The sequence below is a fragment of the Hirundo rustica genome, chromosome 4 (assembly GCF_015227805.2).
Source record: "Hirundo rustica isolate bHirRus1 chromosome 4, bHirRus1.pri.v3, whole genome shotgun sequence".
Lineage (NCBI taxonomy): Eukaryota > Metazoa > Chordata > Aves > Passeriformes > Hirundinidae > Hirundo > Hirundo rustica.
In genome coordinates, this window is record NC_053453.1 from 11,789,019 (window position 1) to 11,816,772 (window position 27,754).

Sequence of the window (27,754 nt, forward strand, 5' to 3'; positions counted from 1 at the left end):
GGCTAAAGACACATCCTGAAGAACTGCTTATAGTTAACTGCATGCTTACATCTGTTACTCTTGCCAGACAGGAAAAGGCTAAAAAAAAAAAATTCACCACAACTTTTTCTTCTTCGAAATAGGCACTTAGGGAAAAAAAAAAAAAAAAAAGAAGAAGTTGAATGATAGGAAATTATACAGAACTAAAAAAGTAAAACACTTGCAAGCAGTCCAGGGCCTGTTGAAACATGCCAGGTAGCAGTAGCTGCCCCTGTCCTGACCAGGGATGGGCTCTGGTGTCCTGTGCTCATCAACCTGCTGCTACTATGGACACATTCTGAGCTTCTACTCAGAATCCGCCATTGAGAAAGACTGGGAGGATGGCTCCACTTCATTCCTGACGTTCTCATAGTATCCTACAGTCACAATAAAGTATTAGACTAGGTGCATATTTCATTTGACCCATTAAATTGTTTTAATACTCTAAAGAACCTGAAAAAGTATCATGTGACCCTAAAAATTATCTCCTTATCTTCCTCCCCCATTATTTACACACCTGTTGCACTATGTACACCAGACTGTATTGCACTGCCTGGAAAGGATTAAAAAAACCACACCTCATTCACATTATTATTTTCTCCCAACCACCACAACTGCAATTATGATCACTTGAACTGGTCATTTTTTATAATCAAGTTACTTTTAAGGGACTGCCTTCTACTCAGATCCTTTTCGCCCATGCAAGTCTAAGACAGTTTTACCCTTTTGCCCTTATGCTGCAAATTCAAAGAAATCTCAAGAAAATTACCCTCAATACAGAAATAACTCTAGGTTCTATTTCCCATGTGCATATGTGCCCTACAATAACATTCTGCTTGCTGGTCCATCTCTTTCCAAGATAACTGTTTTGATAATTTGAATGTTCTTGAGAACAGAAAAAAAGGCAACAAGAGGAACATCCTGGCCAAATTCCAACTCTTCAGCATTTCCTGTAAGCTGTATTTAGATCACCTCTTCATCCACCTTGCTAACACTATTGGTTGGTCACATACAGTGATCTGTAGATCCATCTACTCATCTTCCTTCCCAATTATGAATATACCTATTGGACCACATGTAGCAGATTCTAATTTCAACAGCACTAAAAAAACCCCACACACCCCACAACTCCCCCCAAAAAACTCCAAAAATGTTTATAACATTTTGAGATCCTTTCCAGGCAGCGTAATGACATTCATATTATTCTATTGTACCAAACACCACAACTAATATTCAGCTAATTTAGTGTGTTCAAGTAACAAACCCATCACCTCAGCACACAAGTAGCCTTTACAAAGCAATAGTTCTTTCATGGTTTATTGATTCGGATTTCATTACTATTAATTATGTACCTAAATGTTTAGATACCACCCAAACCCTGTAAATTACAAATGCTAAAGGATTAGTGAGACTGAATGGAAACCATGGGTTTCTTATTTTAAGAAATCCTTAAAAAAAGGAAAAAGCAGCTAAAGTAGATTCTAGGCTTTTTTACCTTGTAGAAAATGGCAAGTTACCACCTTGGATACAATTCTAGGGCATAGTTCAGATTTTAAAGAAGTTTCCCTCTAGCTAAAACCTGAAGTGTATAAACCGCTATTTATCTGCTTCCTTCCATCATATATTGCAGAAGTTAACAAATGGAATACAGGAAAGACAGGTTTTCATGATCTACATTATTATAAGATAAGGATAGAAGGGCTTTTTCTTTATAATTTTGGGATTCTTTAAGTTTGATATGAGCCATGCTCCATTAATGCAAATCTGCTCAGCTTCTGGTACAAGGAGCTAACATGAGGACTGTTTCATTCCCACTCCATAGACAAGGGTCAGCTGGTTTGTTTCTCCTGTACCAGAGGCAATAGTTAACATCAATGACAACAGCTAATTATATATTGAGATTTTCTCTAACTATTGCATCAAGTTTTGACAATATTTCACCTCTTAGCTTTTAACTCCAATTCTGTCACTTGCATCTTATTTCCTAAACCACTAACCTCATTGATTGTCAGTCCTTCCTCGTCTCAGAGCAAATGCTGCCTGTACAGGAACTTGCTAGGGACACGGGCTGCAGCCCACACTTGCCCACCTAGGAACAGGAAAGCTGCTCAGCACTCAGTCAAGTATTCCTCTTTTCTCTGCTTCCACATACATTAAAAAATATTCTGAGCTGTGGTCAAATTCACATTCTAATTCTGGAAAACCAGAACCTATTTCAGCAAAGCCACAGAATTAACAATGTGATTCGGTGAGGCACTGTCAAGTGGACGCTCCGGATGGCATCACAAAGCCCCACTGCCTGCAGAGACCAGAGTCAGGCCTCGTTCAAATGTAAAATACTGGTGACAGCTCCTGGCACAATCACAACTTCCCTCACATTTTTACTGTGCCTTTTCAACATTACTTAACATACATTAATCATTGAGAAAGCAGCAGGCTGCCAACCTGCACACAAATAAGCCATGAACACCTTTCCTCCTTTAGGTCACTAAAATGCAATGCAATCTCCACAAACTCAACAGCTTCCTCCCAACCTTTCCTCTGTGCTGCCTTCTCCATTAAAATATTTTTACCTCCCTCAAGAAACATACACGTTATAGCATTTTACTGAGTATTGAACATACATTTCCATTATTTAAAAGTGTAATTAGGCGTCATTTCTCCAATTTTAAATCTCCAAATTTGTGAAACTGCTAGTCACAGCTCTTCAGAATGACAAAATAAGTAGATAAATACAGGAAATGAGGAAAGTTGCATTACCAAAGTTATTTCCTCCGATCTAGCAAAGCCACTCACGGGAAAAGTTGGATAAGAAAGAATGGAATTTAAAATTTCAGAAAGATAGCAAATACTAAACCAAAGTGGGAGGGTTTTTTTAATTTTAAAAAAAAAAAAAAAAAAAAAAAAAAGAAAAAGAAAATGAGAATGAGAGAGGGCAACTGGGAAGCTCCAAAGCACTAAACAGCTTAAAAAGAACAAGTACCATTGCTGCTTACAGCCATGAAAACTATGTGACTTGCTCTTCAGCATGGAAACAGATGTGCCATTAGTCAGAAAAAACCCAAACTTGTAAATTCCTACAGATGCTGAGGAGCTGAGGACTGCCTATTGCAGTGTTTCTAGCTAGAAAATAGGCGATAGATATTGCGTGAAATTCGGACTGTGGACAAACAATGACCCTTTCCAAATATCAGAACTCCCTACACTTACTATTAGGAGAATTGTTTAAGCACAGTTAAATAGGACTCAAAGTCTCTCGATCTTATTTTCCCTTCATAGAAGTGGCAGCATTCCAAACCAAATCCATACCTTTAAAAGACCTCAGTTAATTTTCAACACATCAGTTAAATTCAATCACAACTTCTCTATCTGTTGCTGCAGTTTGATTTTAAAGAACAGTAGCATTTTTCCAAAGCAATGCCCTCTTTAATCCTTCCATTGTGACCTCCCTTAAAGGCTACCCTCTTCTCATTCCCAGTTTCTAGCATTGTGCATCAGTATTCCACTGAGCAACCAGAACAGCTATTAATGCTAATAAGCCCAGACAGGAATACACATTTGTTCTAAAGAGACAGTAACTGCATGACAAGTAATAGGATGAGACATACAGGATTGCTAAGTCCTGGCTTTAAAATGCAAAATACAGAAACACATACTCTACAGCCAAAGCAAATTAATTCACAGGAGCAGTGAAGTATCACAACGTCTTATCAGGATGCAAGTGCTTCTTATAGATGCATTATGGTGAATAGCACAGGATGTGAGCACGCTCAAGTACACCACTTACTAGAAGATTGCATCCTGGCCCCAGTGCAAGCCTCACTGCTATTCCCTCTGAATACTGACTGCATTCCTTGCAGCTGTCAGGACTCAGTATTTATTTCTGAATACTCAGCTTAGGCTTTGGTCTCCATGAATCTCTGTAATAAGCAAGCTTGGACAACAGCTCAACACTTGAGTGGCTCTTTGGAGGAAAGGGATCCATAAGCACTATTACCTGGTCCAATACAAACCCTGAAATATTATTCCTGGTGAAATGAACAAACCACAACAGGAAAATTCATATGAGACACTGCATGAAGATTCTTACAAAGACCATTCAAACCAGTCTGGTTGAATCTCACTGTCCACTGACTATCAGAGACAGGTAACATTTCTAAATGCAACTTTCTGTTTAAGAGGATAATAAGGTCAATAAAATGCGTGGCTAAGCTACTCTGCTCTGGATTTAAAACCAAGATCCAAATAGACCAGGCTATTCTACTTTGACCATTGAACTCAGAAAAAAGACAAAAAACCCCCCACACTTTCTTATAATCCAACAACCAATCACGCAATACTCACATAGCTTAAAAGGATAGCAAACTATACTATAGGTAATCATTTACCTTCAGTTCATCAAATCCATGACAACCTGTATGAAGCCAATGCTTGTTCTGAAGAGCTTCTAGTCTAGAAGTGAGGTAAAGTTGAAGTGTATGAAACGTATTCACATGGTTTTCCACTCATCATGTAATGGCTTCTGTCATCCAAAACCAGTAAAAGCCAAAGGTTTTTAAAAAATAAGGAAATAAATTTAGCAGCCCAGGGACACAAGGTAGCACAAACAGAAATGAGGAAAAAAAAAATTAGTAAAATGCAACCACAACATAAAGAGAGGCACAAAATTCCTCTCATTCAAGGAAAACATTCTAAGACAGATCAGTTGATATTGGCTCAAAAATATATGTTGCAATTTGCATAAGATCTGACAGAGGTACTGTACTCAGTACCCAGTGGAAAACTACACACTTCATAGGATGATTCAACAACTAGCTGACATAAATACAGAATTCCTGAAGGATATCTTGTTTATATAATGTCCAGAAGCTAGATCCAATAAGCTAAAGACAAGCCAAAGACAGGGTATGAATACAAGAGGAAGTTCACATGAGCAAGCATTTCTGTCTTTTCTTCTACAGAAATCCTTCCCCCACGGCCCTCAAAACAACCTCCAGAAGCAAATTGGATAACTTTGGTTATGCAAGACATGTTGTGAATTTTAAGGTTTCTCAAGGCCCAGCTGGTAAATTAAAAGATTTTATGTACTTAACTTCTCACACAATATGACAATCATATACCCACTAACCTACCAACCAGAGGAAGGAGAGAAGGTTGGGATCTCCATCCAAACAGGTTTGCAGCTCAGGCACACAAAGATGGAAAGCTGCTGTAGTGGATTGACCCTGGCTGGTGCCAGGTGCCTACCAAAGCCACTCTAACCCTCTCCTCTGCAACTGGACAAGGGAGAAAAAAAATATAATGAAAGACTCACGAGTTAAGGACAGAGAGAGATCACTCACTGACAGCCAACATGGGCAAAACAGATTCAACTTTGGGATATTAATTGATTTTATTACCAACAAATAATGAGAAGTAAAACAAATATTAAAAACAAACAAACCAAAACACCCTTCCTCCATCCCAGGTTCTATGTCCTTCTCCCAAGCAGAGCAGGGAGATGGGGAATGGAAGTGACAGTCAGTTCACCACATGTTTTTCTTCTGCCACTGCTCAGGGAGAAGAGTCCTCCCCCTGCTCAGTATGGGATCCCTCCCACAGGACACAGTTCTCCAGAAACTTCCCCACTGTGAGCCCTTCCCACAAACTGCAGTTCATGAACTGTTCCAGTGTGGGTCACTTTTCCATGTGGTGCAGCCCTTCAGGAACAGACTGCTCCAACGGGACCCTCACAGGGTCACAAGTCCTACTAGGAAACCTGGCCCAGCATGGGCTTCTCCCTGTCAGGTGTCTGTTCCAGGGTGGGCTTCCTACAGGGTCACAGCCCTCTTTCAAGCATTGACCTATTTTGGGTGGAGTCCTCCAGGGGTTGCAGGTGGATCTCTGCTGCCCCATGGACACCCTTAGGCTGCAGGGGAATCTGCTCTGGCACCTGGAGCACCTCCTGCCCCTCCTCCTGCACTCACCTGGGTGCCTGCAGGGCTGTTTCTCGCAGATATTCTCACTCTGCTCTTCCCTGACCACAATTACTTCTGTGCAATAACTTTTTTGGGGTTTTCTTCTTAAATATGTTATCCCAGAGGTGCTGCCACCATCACTGACGGGCTTGGCCTTGGCTAGCAAAGGGTTCCTCTTGGAGCTGCTGGCATTGGCTCTGTTGAACATGGGGGAAGCTTCTGGTGGCTTCTCAAAGAAGCCAGTCCTGTAGCCCTCACCCACTACCAAAATCAGGCCATGCAAAACTAATACAGCCACAACCCCATAAGAACAACACTCCACCCTCTCAGCTGTCACCAACAAACAACAAACTTTCCAGTACCACAATAAAAAAATCTGTTAGCAGGGGAAAGAGGGGGAAAAAACATCCCAAGATAACACGTAAATATTGTCTGCTTTGTTATCATTTATCTTATTCAGGTGTTCCATGCAAACTATTCCATCTACATCAGCAGCGCACAATTTGGGAAACTCCTGACTTCAGCATTGATTCTGGGGGTGTTAAAGTGGTAAGTAATACAACAGCCCAATAAAAAATAAACCACATGGTACTCAAAGAATAGAAGAAACTAATTTTTGCATTTATTTACAAAAGTCACTTCCAGTGCCTCCCTGATATGCCCTACAAGCTCCTCTACCTAGCAAAAAATCATGGCCATTTTTAGTTTGACAGGTACTGTCGCTAGAAATAAATCAGTTCTTTATCTACTTATACCCCTTCACTGAATTCCCTTGTTACTTAATTGCTGCTTTTCTCACTTCTAAACATATCCTGACCTCACATACACTTAATGTATCTGGAAGTTACCTTTCTCCGTAAGGGTTAAAGACATCATCACTGAGATTTTTATATCCACATACCTTCACTGGGTGACCATATTGTCTTCCTGTACCAGACAGGGAATATTTTTTCTATGAATACAGGAAGGGAAGCCCATTATGTATGCTGTAAGGCTGGAGAAACAGGATGCTGGCTTCATTTTCACACGATCACCAATTTAAACAGTGCTAGTGCTTTTTAAATTGCCCTGCCAGGAAGACATGTCGCTATAGCTTTGCACCAAAAGTACTACAGTGTTTAATCACTTATAAGGTACCAAATGCAAGCTCACATTCAGGCTACTCCATATTAGAATTAGTTATGGAATTAGCATTTTAGAAAGAAATATTCTTTTGGAAATCACACTGATTTATGGCAACAGCTTGGTGACTTTGGGATACACACTTTTTTTCATTGTTACTGGTCTCTCACTTTAAATAATTTATCAACAGGCTATAGATTTCTGTAATTCGTAAAAAATACAACTAGGCTTCTCTGCCACAGTTTCACCTGCTTTTTTCAGAACAACAAAAATAGGAAGTTGACATCTCAGACAATTTGCAAGCTGCATTTTCACCACAAAAGGAAAAAGAAATGAAACACTTCTTTTAGTAATTTTTGATGACATTTCATCATCTTAGTCAAAATATTAAGAAAATAGATGGCACCAGTTGAAAAAGCAACTGTAGCAGTGTTACTACAGAATGCCAGGGCAATTTCCCCAGCATTTCTGTGGAATAGCCTCTGGAAAGGTTTTTTCTGTTTATAAGGAAAATATAAAAGATTGTGATAGGGCTCAACCCTCAGCTTAATAACTTTTTTTAGAGCATTCAGTTTGAAAAGCAGACTCATGTCCAAAGCTTTAAGCGACTGTGTAGCACTTAATGCAATTCTGTAGCAAAGAGCTGTTAAAGGAAACAACGTATATTTCTCCCTTCTGGGCCGGGTCTTCACGAAGTGGAAATAACAGAAAAATAAAGCATCTATAAAACACCGTATTTCTTTACTAAAGTAAATTACAGTGTGTGTCTGTAGTACTTTCCAAGTCCTTTCTACCTGCCTAAAATCAGTCATTTTTCTCCATTAACATTTACATATATTTCCCTATATGTCCATTAAAATCACAGTTCTGTTTATGCAACCTCAAAGAAAATGAGTTAAAATTAATTTTACAGTCCAATTTGGTCACAATAAAAATCCACACAATTTTGTGTAACCTAAACTACCTAAAATTGAAAACTTAGAAGTAACTGTTGAATACTTAGAGCTATCTGGGGACACTCACAGTATCTAAGAGATTATTTCCTTCCTTTAGCAGTTTGTGCAATAGCGACGCTGCCCTATAGGCAATTTATAATTAATTCAACTCTGTAGGAATTCTCAGTTTCTTGAAGCAGTTCAACTAACCTACATATGCCCTTCCCTCCAGAGCAGTATTTCATTTTCCAGCTTTATTTTGAGCTAGATATTTCTCCTGAGTATTCCTACTGGACAACTGTATTCATTTCAATTAACAATTACCTATTTGCTAAAATTACCAGAATATACATGAGAGAGTAAGTAATGAAAGCATTCCAGTTGTAATCCTGCTTCCCATGTATGAAAGTAAAGATTCAAGTAGAAAATAAAGGAAAAATTAAGACTTATTTTCTACATGTGCAAAAACAGTAAAAAAAGAGCTGTGCACTGCAAAATACAGGACACAATACATTTACCACTGAGATATCTCCATGATTAATTTTACTCATTCACAGAGCAGCTAGTCATCAACCCAGCCTAAGCACAGTCTAAGAGCAGTGCACTATTCCTATCACTTGTTTTTCTCTGTTTGTTCTGCTTTTTATACTAATTGATCTCTCAGCTTTGCGCAGTGAAACAACTGGACAACGAATCCAATAAGAATGTTTGCCTAAGTAGGAAGCTATACCCAAGTACCACACGTGCTACCCACACACTTGTGGAAAAAAATACACTGTTCCATCACAGGGTTAGGCATTACAGAGTCAAACCTAGTCAAATAAGAAGCGAAACATTTAGGACAGAGTAGAACACTATTCAGACTTCTCAGGAGCAGTGCAGTTCCCACAGCAATCAGTCATTTTAACAGGATGCATAATCTACACTGACAAGTCCTCTGAACACTTGGACAGGAAACCCATGAAACATCCTTTCAGTTTGGAACCAAGTTGCTCAAAGATAGCTGTGTCCTCCAAGAACTACCAGGAGAATAAAAATAATGTCATACTATCATAATGGAAGACAAAATGCAGTTAAAAATGTAATTAACAACAGAAAACAATATGAACATTCTGGAACAGCCCCCTGAGACGCTCACCTGTGACAAGTAGCTGGAAATCATGCCAATAAGTCCAGGAAAAATTTGTATGAGCCAGAACCTAGAACAAGTCTAGCTCAGCACAAGAAATTAATTCCTCATCCATGATATTGACCTTAAAGCAAATAAGAAAGATAGCAAGGATAGCAACAATAGCAGAGGCGCTGACTGCCCCACCTCAATAAAAGGAAGAACATAAGGTATTACTCATATACCACATTCCTTTCAGGCTCTCTTTGATTGTATGAGCTGCCCAGAGGAACAAGCCTTGGCCCCTCGTTCCCACTGCAGCCCAGCTGCATGGCTGGAAGATGGTCATTTACCTCTCCAGACCCACAAAAACCCCACTCTCCCACTCATCCACATACAAGCTGTTCTTGCCGTGATCACAGACTACAGAACATCTGTGTGTTTTCAGAAGAAAAACAAAAAGCAGCTGTCATCCACATGAAGCAGCAAGAATGACAAGACAGCAGGACAAATTCAGCAAGATGTAAAATTGTTCAAGAGGACACCACTGAACTCTGACCTTCGAAAAACAAACCCAGCTACACCTTACAAGACTACACAGAAAGGAAGTTAATGTAAAAAAGTTTGTTTAAAAATGACAAGTTCAGTGTCATAACTAAATGAAAGAGATTAAAGTAGTACATACATTCTTTAAAGCAATATGGTTTTAACTAAGCTAACTTCCCCTTAGAGACTGATGCTTTCCAACCCATGACTTTAGACACCAAAAATCATAGCAAAAATCAGGCAATTAAAACAAGTAAATTTCAATAATGTTTAGGAATCAAGGCTTGCTCTCCAACATGTAAAATACAAAGCACAGAGCCCTTCTGCCTAAAAGGAAGGAACACAAGTTATACGGATACCCTTAACAACCTAACAATAGTGTTAAGATTTCTCCATATCATAGCAAATTAAAAATATAAAAATCCAACCAATCCTTACAGCACTTAAACCTTTCAGTCTACTCATGCAGTTGCCCTTGGCACACTCCTAACACTAGGCAATTCAATTCTTTCTACAGAACTAAGGGAGCTCAGAAGTAAAACTAATACAGAAAATTAACGGTCAGAACCATTATGGTAGGATTTCCTTCAAAACTATTGATGCTTCCTTCCAGAAATCTGAATGAATGAATGAAACATGTTTCTTTATTTGCTTTTGTTCCTAATGACATGTATAGCCCATGAGGCCCATAGCTTCAGTCGTCTTGTAATAGTCAGATATTTTCCCCCATTGAAGTAACTGCCTTACGACTTTTTAGAGTAGATGATTCAATTCTTCTAGGTTTTACTTTCACAAGACACTTCCATTAGGACAATATTGCCTTTAAGTCTTCCCATAAATTAACACCGATAAAATTGTCTTTTAAAGAAATTAAAAGTATTGGCTTGTAGGAGGACAGATAAGAGCAAAAATTAGGTCAACTCAACTAGGTCATCCATTTATACCTCTATTTATCTGGTACCTTTTGGGAAACATTTTTCTCTACTTGATCTTTTTAGCTGCGTAAGAACTTTTTCATTCTAAAGCTGATGACAAAAGCGTAGCTGGAACAAGGCCCTCAGGGACACAAGCAGTAACTTTCCTATGCAAACCTCAGTGACCCAAACATCCTGACACCAGTATTCAGAGATACTTTAAAACAACAGTTTCCAACCCAGAATGACAGTCCTAAAGCTTGACAGACCTGACTGTGCTCTTCTGCTCTTACAACTCTTTCATTACCTTGCTGCACTCTCCGCTCCCCTAGAAAAGCTACTGGCTTTGTACTCATGTTGCCTCACCAATATTGGGTCTGAACACAATCTGGTTTCTTGAAGATGCAGAGGGACTCCAGACACAGCTCCAACAATACAGCCACTCTCTGGGGCTCCAGGTTCCAGATCCAAAACTCCACAGCCACACCAGAGTGCCCTCCCCCTTCATAAATACATTATGATCGTTCAAATTTGAACAAATAATTCACAAGGGGGTTTTTTTGTCAGATGAAGGTGGAAAACAAAGAGTTTAATCTCTCTGCAATGTTCATGTGCAAGTTAAAAGGAACAGTAATGCTTCATTTAGGGCAAACACACAGAGCTGAGTTATCCAAGCCATAGCAATTATGGAGTACAACAGCTTGAGGAAAAGATCAGGATGCAAACAATGCACTTCCTAATGGCACAAAGAGCTCCTGCTCTACCTAATTCACTTGTGCCTTACTCAGTTCCTTATCTGACCTTTAATACTGATGCCTCTCCCTAACAGAAGGCTGTTTTATAACACCAAGAAAAAAACATCATCTACCATCTGATTTCAGTTCTAAAAAAGCATACCCAAGGCACTCCTACAGTTTCACGTTTTCCCAACACTAAGAAATAGATTACTATTTTCCCTATGCCAAGAAGTCCTTAGTACTAAGCATTCTATAGTCAAACTGTAGCAGTACACAATGGAAAATCCACAGATCTTATATAGTAAGAGTGAAGAAGATAAAACATAATTTCTGTTTATTACAAACCAATGGCTTTAAGAGATTAATATAGAAGTCTCAGACTTCTGTTGCACTCATGATCTGAATATCTGCTTAACCTTCCCCTGCTCTCAGAGCTGATAACTTATATTTAGCTATAACAGCATCAAGGAAAAACAATCTGAACCTACTGCAATTTTAAAGTAAATTACATGCAATCCAAACCAAGAAATTCATACTAGAGTGTATGTGACACATCCGCAGAGTAGTACACAGACATACAACCATGCATATACAAATACATAAGCATGCAGATGGAGCTACAGAACTATAGATTAGGGTCTAAGGTTGATGAATTATGGTCACGAGACATATCCATATATGGGTAACTACTGATATGCATCTATCTATATACGTATATAACTAAACACAGCAAAAGGTGCTGCAGAATTGAGGAAAGAATAAAAATAAAGTATGTATTTGACATGCTATTTAAATTATTTGGAGTGCAAAACTCTTTATCCATGAGAACAGCAGACTTACACACCGCTGTCTTCGGAAAGTGAGCAAACAGAACTTGTTACCACACAAGCTATTTGACACAACCCAGAGCATTGCCTAACTGATTTGGTTTAGTTTCATGTGCTGAAAGAACAGCAATTTTAGGCAGGGTTTGCAAGTTCTTATACCCCAGGGTCACTACAGCAGCTTTGTGGCTGTATTCAACTCCCCCTGTGAAAATTCAGAATGGCATCTGTCTGAATTCTGAAGCAACAGAAACAGCACTCATTCCCTTAGAAGAGGACAAAGAAGCTGAATATTTAAACTGAATGATTGTTCATGTAAAATTGTATTTTCATATAACATTGAATGAACAGCATTTCACAAAATTTCACAAGACTCTAAAGTTTGGGTTTACTGAAATGACTATTCAGTCAAATTACTCCAACCAAATTTGGTCCATGTAAAGAAGCTTTATGAATGGCCTTGATGACTATAACGACACACAACGAAGAAATGTGCTGGGGTGTGCCCCCCACGTACAAATTAACAGCATCTAGCTGAAATACAATTAATGGAAACAAAACCTTAAAAATACACTTACACGCAAATTTAAGCATAATATGAAAGGTGACTACTAGCAGATCCAATATTTAACCCTGCAATGATAAAAATGCACAAGGTATATCTAAAGTGACAGTTGCCTATGACCTATTAACTCATTGCTAAGAGCAAAGTTTCTTATAACAGATCAACTGTACAACACACTTACGGGTCATTTTCTCCAATGCAATTACTCCTTCTGTCACACTTTAGAGAAAATAAGTGCTCCAAACAGTTGATGTTTTCCCAAAAGAACCCAGCTTACAAGAACTCCATGCAAACCTCTGCTTACACCAATTAAATCTTGGATTTGAAGTTTCAAGAAACAGTTTACCATCTAGTTGATTCCACCAAAGCATTTTTCCCTGTTTAACCTTTACAGATACAAATATCTCTTGAAAAGACAGCATGCAACTTATAACACATATGACAAAGCATTAGTATTCCTAACAATAAATTACAAGCATGAAACTCATTAAATAGATTCTAGAAAACATCACTTCCAAAAATGTCTATAGGGTGGAATATTTAAAAAAAATGCAGCAATAGTAAAAAACAATAAATGTTTTATACGTTTCCAGATTATATGCCTGCCTTATAAATTTCAAAGATATCTTCACAGATACTCAAGAGGTGCACTAATAGTATTTGAATCAGAAAGGCTTATGCAAATGCACATTAATACACAGACAAGCTTTTAAGAGAGGCATTTCTGAAGTGCTACAGTTGAATAGGTATTTCTGGTATCCCTAATGCTGTTCCAGACCAGAACAAAATCTATGTCATGACTGGCATCAGTATGTGGACTTTCACTACGTGTCTTAGTAGTTTTAATCAGTGATTTAGTATAGTAGAGATTGTTCATTCATTCATTTAAAACAGCCTTTACACACTTTAGAAATTGTACCCTCTCCTGAAAAAAAAAAAAAAACAAAAAAACCACAAAACAACAAAAGAAAGACAAAAGCCTAAAAAAATGCACAAATCAAGTTTTATAATGTGTGGTTTAGCACTTCCTATGATCAGCTATATTGCATCCTTACAAGTCAAGCACATTCCATCTCCCATTTTTTTAAATAGCGTTTTCACAAAATAATCAGCTGGAAGCGTTTAAATATAAAAATGTCAAAACCAAAACCAATGAGAAGTAAAAAGCAGGGACACTTTTTTTTTTACCTGTTTCAAACCATTCAAATTCCGTTTCACATTTCAGAAAACAGCACCTTGAGTACTTTACTGTTTCCAAAATTTTCAGGTTAGATTGAACAGAACACAGACACACAATATTTAGTTGAGTTAGTTACCTGTGCCCTCTTGAATGAAAGGTATAAAGAGATCTTTGACTAGGTATAACTAAGCAGTTAAAAAACATCATTATTATTTAGACTGATGATCTAAGACAAGATCTTTTTGACACCACTACCTTCAAACAGCAGCTGAGGGCCCCCTATACAGCGTCCATCACAAACCCCCCCCATTCTCAGCCATACATGGTGTTCCATGACAACAGACTAGCCAGATATATAATTCAAAAGATGAAGCAAGACTGCTGTATACCACAAAAGAATTGAAACATGATTTTTGAAGGTAAAACTTCACACTATTCATATTTCAGTTCTCCTATAACAACAGCAACCTACATCAAACAAGAGAAATGAGTGTCAGAATGCTTTTGTCATGACTATAAGGTAAGAAAACATAAATGTGTTAATCGTGGGTAAATTAAAATTTTAAAAGAAATCAGCAAATATTCATCAGGGTCTTTCTAAATTCTAGAATAGCTGTTTTCCTTTCTTCCATATGGAACTTTGACTTCCAACCCTTGTTCGATGTAAGACACAAGTTCATTACAAAAAAATCAGAACTTAGACCACGCTGGTTGTATTCATACAGCATGAAACATCAAGAGGAAGTAATCTATGCTTATTTCCTTCTACCCAAATAGTAATATCAGCAAAAACACAGGAAAAAGTATACTCCTGGATGTACTGCAACCATAGTAGCAAAATCCGAACCTATATTCTTTTAGGAAAAAGCCCACTTGCCCCATATCAACATATACATGATTACTGACAAGGCTTACAGACATGTCTGTCCTGTTTTCAAACTATTCACTTCATTTAATCCTAACTGTGCACACCCAGAGTACTGAAGTGATCTACTAATAAGTCCTGCTTACTTCCTACTGCAAATTAATTAAATACATTTGATTTCCAGCAACAAGCTTGCTACTGGTGGCCAGATTATAGAATTTATCTTGTTATGGGGGGCAGGTGGGGAGGCAGTGGTGGAGTGGGTAATAATCAACTTTCCACCTTCCAAGCGGAAGTTGTTTCCAGGTATGTTCATGGCATTATTAAATTGCAGTCTTAGTCATCTACACTCTGGACTTTCAATAGCAATCAGCCAGGTTTATCAGCTTAGTTGTGCACACCTCTAGCTTCTCTACCCTCTCCTCAGCACTCCTTGGCATCCAGCACATACTTGTGTTCATTCACTCGGGCCTATGTACAACTCTCTAAGCCTGTTACTCAACACAATCAAAGACAATAAAGACCTAAAGGTAAAGAATTGTTTTCATTTGCATTCACCCACTATGTCACTCATGTTTTAGATTCCATTTTGACTTGGAAATGAAGCAATGAGTAACAGCAATTCCTATTCCACAAACTTGCCACTATTTAACAGCCAGAGAACATCCTGCACTTAAATGAGAAAACACAACTTCCTCCCTTGTCACCCCTCAAAAAATATCTACTAATTCTTCAACTGAACAGAACACTGAAACTTATATTCCCTTTACCTCTCTTTCCTTCTTCCTTTTCAATAATTTCAGAGGACCTAAGCATGGCTCTGTTAAGACAGCCAAATACACCCTAAAAAACATACCCCAAAAATCCCCAAATACCCCAATACGTTCACAATAAAAAAAATTAAAAATCAGCAATCATGAGTCTTATCACACTAATCTATGTCTACTACATAAAGGTGAATATTAGAGCTGAAAATTCTAATTTCCTGGTTTTACTTTAATTTCTGATACAAAAATCTAACACGGAAGTTTGAAATACAAAGTGTTAAGAAGACAAAAGTAATTTTCAACACAATTCTCCCCAAAATATTTAACACTCTTTCAGGTAATACATCTTTCTCCTGAAATGTCTTGCCCATTAGTTCCTATAAGCCTATTTTCCCATTTTTATCAGTATTCCCTTTTCTTGCTGCTACAGGAAAGCGATGGGAAAACTCACTGTCTATACCATTGACAGCTACATGCTGTCAAAGAGAGAAATTGAAACAAAAGCTATTTTTCCATACAGAGGTGCCACTGCTTCAAAGGATGATAAAAATATGTATTGTATATCATTTGACTACAACAAAGCTAAAACATCAGGATAACTATCAGATATGAAATGGTAGAGGCGGATTAGGAGATCTAGAACAAAGTACTTAACATAAAGATTATTAAAAGTGTCCCACATTTTGCACTCGTCTAGGCCAGCCTTTTCATAGAGTATATATAATTTACATGAACAAGACGGGCTCATCAGTACAAGGCAAGATGTCAATTTGTGTTAAACAGCAATTTTAGTACTAAAACTATGACTTAATGAAAAGCTTCTGTCAAATTCTGTAACCTTTAAGCTGTCATGTGAAGATTTAGAAGGGTCCTATCGCTCCAATGCCATTCTTCATTTCACACGTTTCTCTCTTCCTTTCCCACACGCTCAGATGTTTCAGCAGCATACTTTTAGTGTTTGTAAAATCCTGCCCAAAGAGCGTGGCCGATTTCCCACGGGCTCCGTCCCCACCCTGGATGAACTCGTTACTTCCCAAAGTCCACTTCCTCTTCCACCCCTGGACCTGCCAGCGCTCCCAACGCCCCTCGCCTTGCGCAACATCCGCGGCCTCCTCCCCACATTTCGGACAATCTCCGATGCGACACTTACACTGAGATGGGGTTTTTTTGTTCCCAGACCACTAGCACAGATGACAGCTTCAAGGGCCAACGATGTGCTTTTAATCCCAAAGAGCGACGCATAATGAAACGAGCTACAAAGACAGATGCGGAGGGCACTAACCCGCTCTCCTTCAGCTCTTCTGAGGGTCAAACTGCATTTTGATATTGTTTAAATTTTATTGAAAAGTGCCGGCAACATCTGCCCAATCAAAATTATTGTTCACAGCACAGACGACCAGTTCAAAAGATAAAACCCTCGAAATATTGTAACAGCCCGATTATACAGCTAAAATAAATCAGGAAAAAGCACTAATTCTTCAATTTTTTTTTCCCTGAGCGCACATGTTAACCAAAGGCCGACGGTGAACCGATCTGGAAGGAAGAAAGGACGAGGGATACAGGCAGGGCTGCGATGGGGGATGGGAGATGGTAGCGAAGGGAAGATGAATATTCCTCCAAGGACTATCAATATATTTAACACGTCTCCTCGGAAAGAAGAGAAGCAGGCAGCTACAAGGGACAGATAAAATGGGAAGGAGGGAACGACTGCCCGATTATCCCCAGCTGATATCATAGATGGAAACCCTGCAGAAAAGGGGCTGCAAGGGCGAGGAAGAGCTCGCAGCCCCCCCCACGCCGCCTCTGTCCCCTTTATGTGCTCAGGGAAGCAGCGGGGCGGGTGGACGAGGAGCCTCCCAGTTAATTTTGCAAGAGCCGATGACCACCACTCCCCCAGGAGCGGGGAAGGGCCGGGGCCGCGGTGACAAACCTCCCAGGGCCGGGGGGCACGAAGGAGGCAGAATCCAGGCGGACACTCTCCCTCCCCCCGCGAGCTCCGAAGTGCTGGTGGGCACGGGGAGCCGGCCGAGCCCCGGGGCACACAATAGCAGGTCACCCCAGGGATGCGACGCCCGCCCGCCCCGACACCCCCTCGCTGGCGGGGGGATGGGGAAGGGGCTGCGGGTCACCCCCCCGCCCCGGGGAGCGGCAGGAGCCCCGCCCGCCCCGCCCGCGCCGCCGCCCCTCACCATGAAGTCGCTGGCGAAGTTGTCCTCCCCATTGTGGTCCGTGTCCTTCATGGCCTGGACTCGCTTAATGAATTTCCTCAGGATCTCCTCCTGGCTCATCCTGCCCCGCCGGCCGCCCTGCGGAGCGGGAGCCCCGGCCGCCCGCCCGCTCTCTGCCCGGAGCCCCCTCCGCCGCACGACCCGTCACCCGGCTGCCTTCCTTCCCTGCCTCGCCTCTTCCCCGCCCGGGCCTGCCCGCGGCCTGCTGGCTCCGCTCTGGCTCCGCTCCCGCCCCGCTCACGGCCGCCCGGCCGCCCGCTCCATCCTCCCCTCCCTCCGCCCGACCCTCCCTGGAGCAGCCGACACGGACACGACACGGCCCCGCCTCCTCCCCCGCGCACGCGCGCCGCCCGCCCCGCCCTCTCCCCGTGCCCCGCCCCGCCCGGCAGCGCTCCGCGCCCACTGGCTCTCCCGACCGCCGCCTCGCCCTATTGGCGACCGCGTTCGCCAATCACCGGCCGGCAGGGTTTCGAGGGAGCGCTCGCTGGGCTCCGCGTCGCTCCTCGCCCCGCTCCGCCGGCCCTCCCCCCGTTTCCCGCGAATGGGACCGCCCGAAGGGCGCCTCATGGAGCGCTGGAAGGAACCACTTGGCGCGCGAGCGGGGAGGCTGAGCGGAGCTCTGTTTCCCTTGGCCAGAGCACAATGGGCGGCGGTGAGTGCCCGCGGCGTCGCGCCGGGAGGCAGCGGCATGTCGGGACATGTAGTCGCGACAGCGCCGCGTCCCAGGACTGGGGGCTCACGCAGCATCCCACTGAAACGCCCGGACCAGAAGGGTCCCGCCCCGAGTGGGAAGCCCGCAGCCGTGGGAAATGCCGGGGGTCCCTCGCGAGGCGAGGCGGCGGTGGACACCGGACAGCGAGCGAGAAGATGGCGGGGCGGGACAGGGACGGGGACGGGCGCGGACACCTGGCCGGGGACCGCTCCTCGCGTATTTGTATGTATGTAAATTAAGTATTTATGTGTGTGTGTATATTAATTATATATATTAATTATGTATATTAATTATGTATATGTGTGTAAGCGTTTAGTCTTTCTGAAGTGTGTGTATATATATATGTATGTATATATGTATGTATGTATGTGTGTGCGGATAGATAGATGGATAGATGGATAGATAGATAGATCGATCTACGTAACAGAAGTGTCCGCAGACGAAGCTGAATGATGGAAGTGTCGCCGGCAGGTGTCCGTGGGCTGCGGGCCAGTGCCAGGCAGGGAGAGGGTCCCGCATCCCTCGGCACCCCAGCGAGAGGGCTCAGGCACCCCGCGCCTTTCTATTTTAAACAGCCTAAAATACCTGTTGGAGGATTTGGCAATGTGCTATTTCATTCTTAATGTTATATGGAAAAGTTAAACTTCTTCATCCTGATGACATTTATCATTTCTGCTTAAGCGAAGCAGTTGTAGAGGTGTGCGTATGTATAGCCTTGTAGCTTAATAAATATTCCAAGTGAAGTCTTTTAAAATATAGTTTTATTGGTGAAGACCTACACGGCCTTGAGTGATGCTGTCAATGCAGTAAAGCTTTGTCACACAGGCAGATGATGAAGGTCCAAGCTGAGAAGCTAAGCTATAACCCGGCTAAGTCGCTCCTGCCCAACCACCCGTTCTCTGCTGCTCATTCCCAGCCCTGGGAGTGTTTGGCGCTTGCAGTCACACCAACACAACCCCTGTTGGACAGGACATCGAACCGGCTCAGGGAACTCAGCTCCAATATAAGTCCATAGAAAATTGGTGTGTTTTCTTCTCTGATCATTCCATTAGTCTGGCTTTGTTACCAAAAGAAACCTACAAAAAGCTTGGTCTGTGTTGGTGTAAGATATTACTGTTTTAGAAGGCTGCCAAAGAATACCACTTCCACACCAGAATTAGTACAATGGCCACATTATACAGGCATTACCACCCTCAGCCCAATTCAGTGTCCACCAACTCACCATCTTCCTAGTGGAGGCAAGTTTTGAGATATGGTGTAGCAGCCTGAACTGTAGCTGCTGCTGCATGCACACGCATTTCTTTCTCCTGCATCTGCTACAGACAAAGCCATCTCTGGCAGAGGGGTAGGCTGGAAAATTGAGAGGCTTAGCATTTTCACATGACTTGCTGCAGACTTCAGCATCTTATTAAGGGGTTGGGTTTTTTAGCTGTGGATGTTCATCAGCTAATATACAGAAGACATGAGGACACATGAAGGAGCTGAGAAAGGGCATCAGTTCTGTTCTGAGGTTTAATAAAGCTTGAGCACTCCACGCAAACACATCAGCTGTCAAAGCTCAGTCTCGTCTCGATGTCCTTTGCACCAGCTTCCATAATAAGTTAATCAATTGGCCCTGAAGAGCCACAAGGATACCTGCTTTTCTTGTTTTATTTCCTCTCTTCCTTCTCCTTTTCCTTCTCCAAATCTGATTTTTTACAATACTAAAAGGCAGCTTTAAAGGCAAAGACAGAAATTAGAGAGAGACACCAGAGACCACAAGGATAGCTGGGGCTTGGATCACCAGATAGGTTTTCCATGTGACCTTGTTGGATTTCCATCTGCTTAGGAAGGTTGCTGTTTGCTCAGCAGTTATCCTGGCAAACCTGCTCCCAGTGCCAGGTGGCAGGTAACTTCAGAAAAGTGATACTTGAGAGTACACAAACAATTAATGAAGCCTTGAATGTTATATGGTTTTCTTAATTTATTCACACAACCGAGTTATAGAGGAGGAAAAGAAAGATCATGATGAATCTGATATCGTTATTGCCTGACATGGAAATGACTCAGTTGTCAGTCTGGCCTCATTCACAATCTGCAACTGAATGGTAATAAACTATTGTTTATTGAAAGGCCAAGTGTAACTGTGGCCTTTCATTTGGTTTAAATGATAAGAAGGTTATACAGTCTCAGAAGACAAAAAAAGAGCCCCCAAACTAGGTGTGCCACTAGCCAAAACAAAGGTATATACGAAACAAATTAGGAATAGCGTGGAGAACTGTGCCTGGCATCGTCTGCCTGTGCATGTGCACCTGTACCTGTGAGAGCTGCAAACCAAATAGCACCAGTTTTATCTCCCACAGCCCTGCAAATGCTGCGAGAGGTTGTCTCATGTCTGTGCTATGAACAGACACTTAAAGCCTCAGCAGCAAAAATAGCATTTTAACTCACACTTTTGATCTGAGGCTCATACTCTCTGGGCTAACCCCAGACATCTGACCAATGCAGCATGTGTGCATGAGTGCGTATTTGTGTAGCCGTAGGAGAGAGGCGGAAAAACAGACACACAGCGTGAATTACTCACCCTATAGATAGAACAGGAAGTTTCAAACCAAATCTATAAAGAAAATTCTAGTTTTGTCTTAACAATCCATACAAGTATGGTCCTTGAAGAAAAGCGAGTAAATCGCCTACAGCTTCTCTGCTATAATCTCATTTTGCCTTTCTGTGCACTACTCCAGCTGCTGCAGGGAAGACAGACAGACAGTTTTTTCTGTTCCAAGGTGGCTTCTCATGTTCCTACAAGGTAAACATGGTGTAGATTGGTAAATGTGCTTCCTGGCCTGCATACCATGGTGCTGCCCAGTCAGTGGGTGGGACTACCACACATCCCAGTTCACCAGCCTTCAGCAGTTTCCCTCAAGCTGAGATGGAGCACAGGCTCACATCAAAGCTGTTTGGCTTCAATGCCTCTGTGGCTTGGAGCTGTGTTCAAAACCCAGCGCATATCTACCCAAAAGTGTGTTTCAGAAAGAAATCAAAGAACCGAGGTGGGAGGGAAGGGTGAAAGAACCCTACAGCTCTGAGTAAGGGCATCACCTCCTACAGTTTTAATTCCTCCTTTGTCCAGCAAAACAAAACCTTGTGTATTCCTTGTAATTTTGTTGACTACATTACAATGATTGCTCACTTTGTCACTGGTTTCTTCTCTCCTTTGCAATAATCTGCAGGCTCATAGATTTCCACTATTTGGTGTAATGCAAAAAGAACCATAATGCCCCATAACACTTTATGGTGTTGTATAATCAATAATGTAATACTGAAATTTTAATTAAATTATAGTCGATATATCCTATACATGAAAGCTCAATTTATTTTATCTATACTGGGTGTCTGGAAAGTTTTTGTAATCAAAATTATTTAGGATAAAAAATAGATGCTAGCATTTATAGATTTCATAATAACACTCCTGAAATATACTTTAAGTGCAGTTAGTTGGAAGTTTTCTAAAAACGCGGTGTTTCAATGGAAAATGCTGCTTCTGTAACAGTTACATTTTCCACAGGAAACAATTTTGCCAATGTTTTTCTGCTTTCCGACAAAAACAATGCACTGTTATACTTACAGATGCAGAAATGTCTTTACCATTGAAGTCAGCACAACTTGGGTTAGGGACTCAGCACATGAAAGAACTGGAGCGTGGAGTATAAATGCCAGGAAGCTGTTGAACAGCTCAAGGGTACACATAAAAACTAAGTCCAAGCGAAACATTTGTCTTTGATCGGACAAACTGCAATGCAATGTGTCTTTCCACAAATGTCAAAATGTTTCACGCTGGCTGAAAATAGTTAAATGAAACATTCAGGAATATCAGGATCACATAGGTTTTTTATACTCTTATCCTCAAAACATTTCAGTATTTAGTCACTTTTGTTTCCAAAAAGAATAAAAATAATGTATTAAGTTTTCTGACTGATCTTCAGCTACAGTTTAACCACTTAGATTATAAGTCACAAACTAAAAGCCAGCAACCCCATGGAGTCTCAAAATTCTAATTTTGAAAACAAAAGGCACTGTGGACAATACATCTGAGTAAGATACATAGTATCCTTTGTACACTACAAATAAATTGAATTTCTGATTTAAACCTGAAACTAATCTCATTTTAAATGAGTCATAAGGACCTGATCAGTGTCTGTATAATATGTTCCATTCACATTCATTAATGCCATGTGACTGCTGGATCTCTTGACATTTGACTCTATTACTCTCAGTTCAGTAATGACAGACTCCTGTAATTACCACTGAAAATACTCCTACTACAATTTTATTTTACCTGGCTTGCTTAGATTTTTTTTATTTATTTATTTATTTGCCATCTTCTGGGATTCATTGTGTGATATTGCTCAAACCTTTTAAACTGACGTTTCTTAAGTCAGTAATAAATGTTTTAGACTAGAATTACTGAGTTTCATGATCAATGCGTATTTTGGAATCCTGTCTAAGTGTAACATACACCCCCCCACCCCATACAAACTCAGTTTCAGTACATAGAACAAACTTTTTTCTTGCTGCAGCACTTACTGAAACAGCATTGAGGTTTAAAGAGATTTTTAGGTATTGCTAGCATGCACCTGAAACAAAAATAAGAGTGTGCATTATGACCACCAGCATAATCTTCTACCATGACCATCTTTAAAAAGAAAATAGCTGTGAAATACTGTCTGGGCACAAAATATTTCAGCCTTTTTTTTAAAAAAAAATAATTTAATTAAAGATTGTTGACTGAGCTGCTTTGATTTTTGTGAGCGGGGAAAAAAAAAAGTTTCAGAACACAATCAAGATTTTCTGCAAGTTTTAAACAGTACTAAAATAAATAACAAACGGGTTTCAAATTAATTGCCGTGTCCCCTTTTGATAGCTGCTGTTCAGTAGCCTCCCTGTAAACCCGTCTCTGAGAGGCCCGATGACTGGTATTTGTACATGTCACCATTAATGCAGCAGGAGACGTGCTCCGTGCTATTGGATCAGGAAAATCGGGAGCCATTTTCCAGCTGTATCTTTTGACCTTACTGCAATGGGGCACAGAATTTCTGAAGCCCATCCCGTGGCTCGGCAGTGCCTGTGACCCAGGGCGCCGGGCCGTGGGCGCTGCGGGCCAGCTGCGCTCTGCCGTCAGCCGCTCCCGGGAACCTCGTGTGCCTCCCGGGGACAAAGCTTTCCTCGAGGGTATTCCCCGGGCACAGGCAGCACGGCTGAAATGGAAATAGCAGCGGCAGAAGGTAAGCCTGTGCACAGGCCATGCTCGGTATTTGTGCTCTCGAACCTTTGCCTGCAAGTATCAGAATGAGCATCGTTAAAAACAAAACAAAACGAAACAAAACGGCGTGTTTAAAAGACACCAGGGAAGAATCTGGATGTTCTAATGGGAGGCACTCATTCAAAATGCGATTTTGAAAGGGGTAATTGAATAAAAATGAAGTTTGCAGTATGACTTGGAAAAGAATACTCTTAGCATGAAAATTTGCATAGATTAATCCAAAAGATTACAAAAAACTGAATGAGCTTTGCTTAATTTATCTTGTTCAGTTATTGTGAATCAGCGTCAAGAACAAAAGAATGAACCAGTTCTGTTTCAGCGTTCTTATCCATTAGCATAGCAATGTTTGTATCATCCTTAAACAAACCTTAGACTTGGCTGTCTCTAGTTTTACATTCATCATCACACATTAAAGTATTCCCACTTCTCTAAAATGCATCTGTACTGAAAATTAAACCAAAAATTGCTAGACAGAATCTGAGCCAAAATTATTTAATCCTCTTTTACCTGGCATGAGCATTCTCTGGATGCACATACTATTCCATTTTATTCTGAAAATCCTATTAAAATAGTAACAGGGACAGAGACTGCTAATGCATTTGATGGACTGGTGAAACTGAGCTCCCTGAGTCCCTCCTGTGAAATGCCTGCTGTTATGACCATTAGTAGTCATAATGGCCCGTTCAGATTCTTCACTATTTTGTAGATTTAAAAAAAAATATTTTTAATAGTCTCTTAAGGGAAATAGTAAGCTTTATAGTTTGAGAAACAAAACCAGATGGGAAGGGGGAAAAAAATTGCAACTAAAGACACCCCTCCCCCTCAAGCTCACAAAAATTATACTATAGGCAGTCACTCTATATATGACCAGATCTGTTTATATATTAACTTCAAACAAATATGGGTACAGTTCCGACTTTTTTATCTAAAGTGAGTTTTCTCCCCACACTTCAGTGAAAGGTTTGCTGTTATATCTGTGCACTATAGCAAAGTGACATAAGTCCAGCATATATTGTGTCCGACAATATTCATATTTCACTATCAGAGAGCACAACAATAGTTCCATTGTGTAGGGCAGCTCTCCTTGGAGGTGGAAGGAAGGCTGCACACAAGCTTCCAGAGTGGTCCAGAAATACGATGGTGACACCAGACTGGCTCATGTAAACAGGAAATCAAACCAGGATGTAAACTGGACTGCTTCCATATTCAGTAATATTTAGCTAAAAATAAACAGTTTGAATAGAGGTAGGAAAGCCAATTCTCCCTGTAAACTAATTTATCAACATGAATTTTTCAAGACCTGATAGAAAAATTTGAATAAAATGAGTGTTGGTGTTGCTCTATCAATATGTCTGTAATGAGTTTGCAGTAACTGCCAGGGGGCCAATTACTGTGAAAAGGGCAATGGAAAGTCTCTTTCCAGAGAATACTAAGGACTTTGAGATGAAGACTGAAAAGGGATACAACTGATCTATAAGTACATCAATAGATTTAAAAAAATCAAGGAGAAAGAATTTCTACTTCAGCTAAAAGACAATATAATCATAAGAATAAATAAATAAAGACTGTGAAATCTAGAACTGATGAGCCATCTCATTCTGACAGGAATAAGGGGTTCTCAATCAGCCCACAGAGAGTGAGGAGGAGAAGCTGGGATTTTTTTTGGTAAGAGTATTATCTAATGCTGTCTTCAAGACCATCATGTTGGGTTCACCTGGGAGTTCCTCTGCAGTCTGAAGTTCCTTATGAATTCTCTGACTGCTGAAATTAGGCCAAAATGCTCTCCAGCTTTAGGAATAGGTGAATATAGGGTAAGAACTGGAAAAGAACAGCAAAAGTCACCAAGTCGAAGCTCCTGCCGTCACATGTAAACCTGAATATAATCCAATTAATAACACTGTCAAGCTTCATCTCCAAACAAATCACATTATTTGCCTCCACTGGCCACACAAGAAGACTATGACTCTGGAAGGTTTTTCTTATTCTCAAACTCAGTTTTTCAAGGATATTCTTTCCAGCACAAAATACCTCTACGCACAATCATCTTTGTTTTGCTGTATTGGAAAAGTTCTGCTCTATTCTTATGCCATAAACTGCTCATCATTTCTAACAGGGTATTCTTCATAGCTGGAGAGTCAAATTAATTCTTTAAGAAGAATCAATCTTTTTCGGATGGGGAAGATAAGGTATGTGCCAAGTTCCAGACTGAAAAACTTCCCTAACCTCTGCATCTGCTTGCAGAGGATGAAGGCTAAGCGACACAGCGAGTAGATGCAATTCTGAAGGAAAATAAGGAAACACAGGAGGAAGCTTTTTGGTTAGAGTCTCACTAACCAAGATGGTTAGAAGGATGGATGGAGAAGGATCTTGTACAAGAAAAGGCTGAGAGAATTTGGTTTATTCAACATGGAGAAGAGAAGGCTTTGGGGTGAGCTAATTGTGGTCTTTCAGTACCTGAAGGGAGCCTACAAGAAATATGGAGAGAGACTTTTTACAAGTCCAGGTAGTGACTGGATATGGGGGAATGGATTCAAACTGAAAGACAGCACATTTAGAATAGATATTAGAAGGAAGTTTATTGCTCTGAGGATGGTGAGACACTGGAACAGGTTGCCCAGAGAAGTCGTGGATGCCCCATCCCTGGGGCAGGCCAAGATGGATGGAGCTCTGAGCAACCTGGTCTACTGAAAAGTGTCCCTGTCCATGGTGGGGGGATTGGAACAGGATCTTTAAGCTCCCTTCCAGCCCAAACCATGCATAGCACATTCCATTAACAACTAATCAAGGCTTTGGCATTGCCACAGACTACGTGACACTGGAATAGTACCCAGAAAGCAAGCAACCCAACTGACCTAGCCTTCAAAGAGGGCCCTTTCTTGAAAAAACAGTCCATATGATCCAATCTTGTCACCTCAGGCCCACTGGAAATGTTGCATAAGTAAATAAATAAGGTGCTCATTTTTTTCTCCCCCTGAATTTAGAACTTCCCTAGAAATTTGGAGGCTGTGGAAGGAGCAAAGCCCAGACACACTTGAGTGTGAGCCAAACATCTTGGTTCAGGAGTCCCAGTTCTGACCTGGAGACACACAAAGGATATCCTGGATGGCAGAGGTAGAATTTAAGTGACTGCCATTAGAAAGAGGAATCACATATTGTAGAAGTGGTGCATGTTCTCATTCATGTGCAAGCTCTGAGGGGAAAGGATTTTTACACCATCTAGAAACTGATGAGAAGGTGTAAATGCAAACTCTGTGACAAGGCCTGTAAGGGAACTGCCCTCTAGTGAAATGGATTTTATCCCAACTTTCACCCTGTTTCTAGTCCTCAGATCCTCAAGGATTGCCTTTCTTCCTTCTTTAGCCTTCTGCCACCAAAAAGTTCATTAGCATATTCTTATTTTGATCATTAATGAAGGTGGTGAATAGTACCATTGACTGATCCTGTGCTCATGACTGAATTCTGAGAAATTCTACTTGCAAAACAAACAAATCCAGAAAATCAAAAATACTAGCATGTGACTTCCAGTAGTTAAAACTCTTCCATTTTCATAGTACAGACTTTGGGCTTCTTAGCTTCATAGCAAACTAAAGTGGATGATAAAATCTGTAAATACGAACTAAAATAGAAAGAGGAAGACAAGAATGATTCAGTTGTGATAAAAGGAAATCTGCACAAAGAATCAGGGTAAAATACAATGCAGCTGTTACATCTCAGCATCACTTATTGAAGAAAATTAATATCAAGCTCTTTTAAAATTATCATTTTTCCTCCTTATATTTACCTCTTACATACAAAAATATAGTAATTTCTTGACTATATCAGTGATAAAACTATTTTGCACATGTATTTAATTATAATTTTCAAGCATGCACTCTTGAAAGTGCTAAGACCTCAGCATTAACATAACTTGCTGGCAGTATTGATTGTATGTATGTTTGCTGGTTAATTATTTAACTTTGAAAGTGCTCACTGTTTTA

At 40.8% G+C, this 27,754-nt stretch overlaps 1 protein-coding gene across 2 annotated transcripts in view; it reads right to left on the bottom strand.

The window, feature by feature from the left end:
- PTPN12 (protein tyrosine phosphatase non-receptor type 12) overlaps positions 1-17,933 on the bottom strand; it is a 69,673-nt gene extending 51,740 nt beyond the window's left edge. The window contains exon 1 of one of the 2 annotated variants that reach the window (XM_040062498.2): positions 17,728-17,933. In XM_040062498.2, coding sequence (XP_039918432.1) covers positions 17,728-17,826 — 99 coding nt within the window. In that variant the 5' untranslated portion in view covers positions 17,827-17,933. The remainder of the gene's footprint in view (positions 1-17,727) is intronic. The other variant, XM_040062497.2, reaches the window with a different exon arrangement.
- Positions 17,934-27,754: the final 9,821 nt, after the last annotated feature.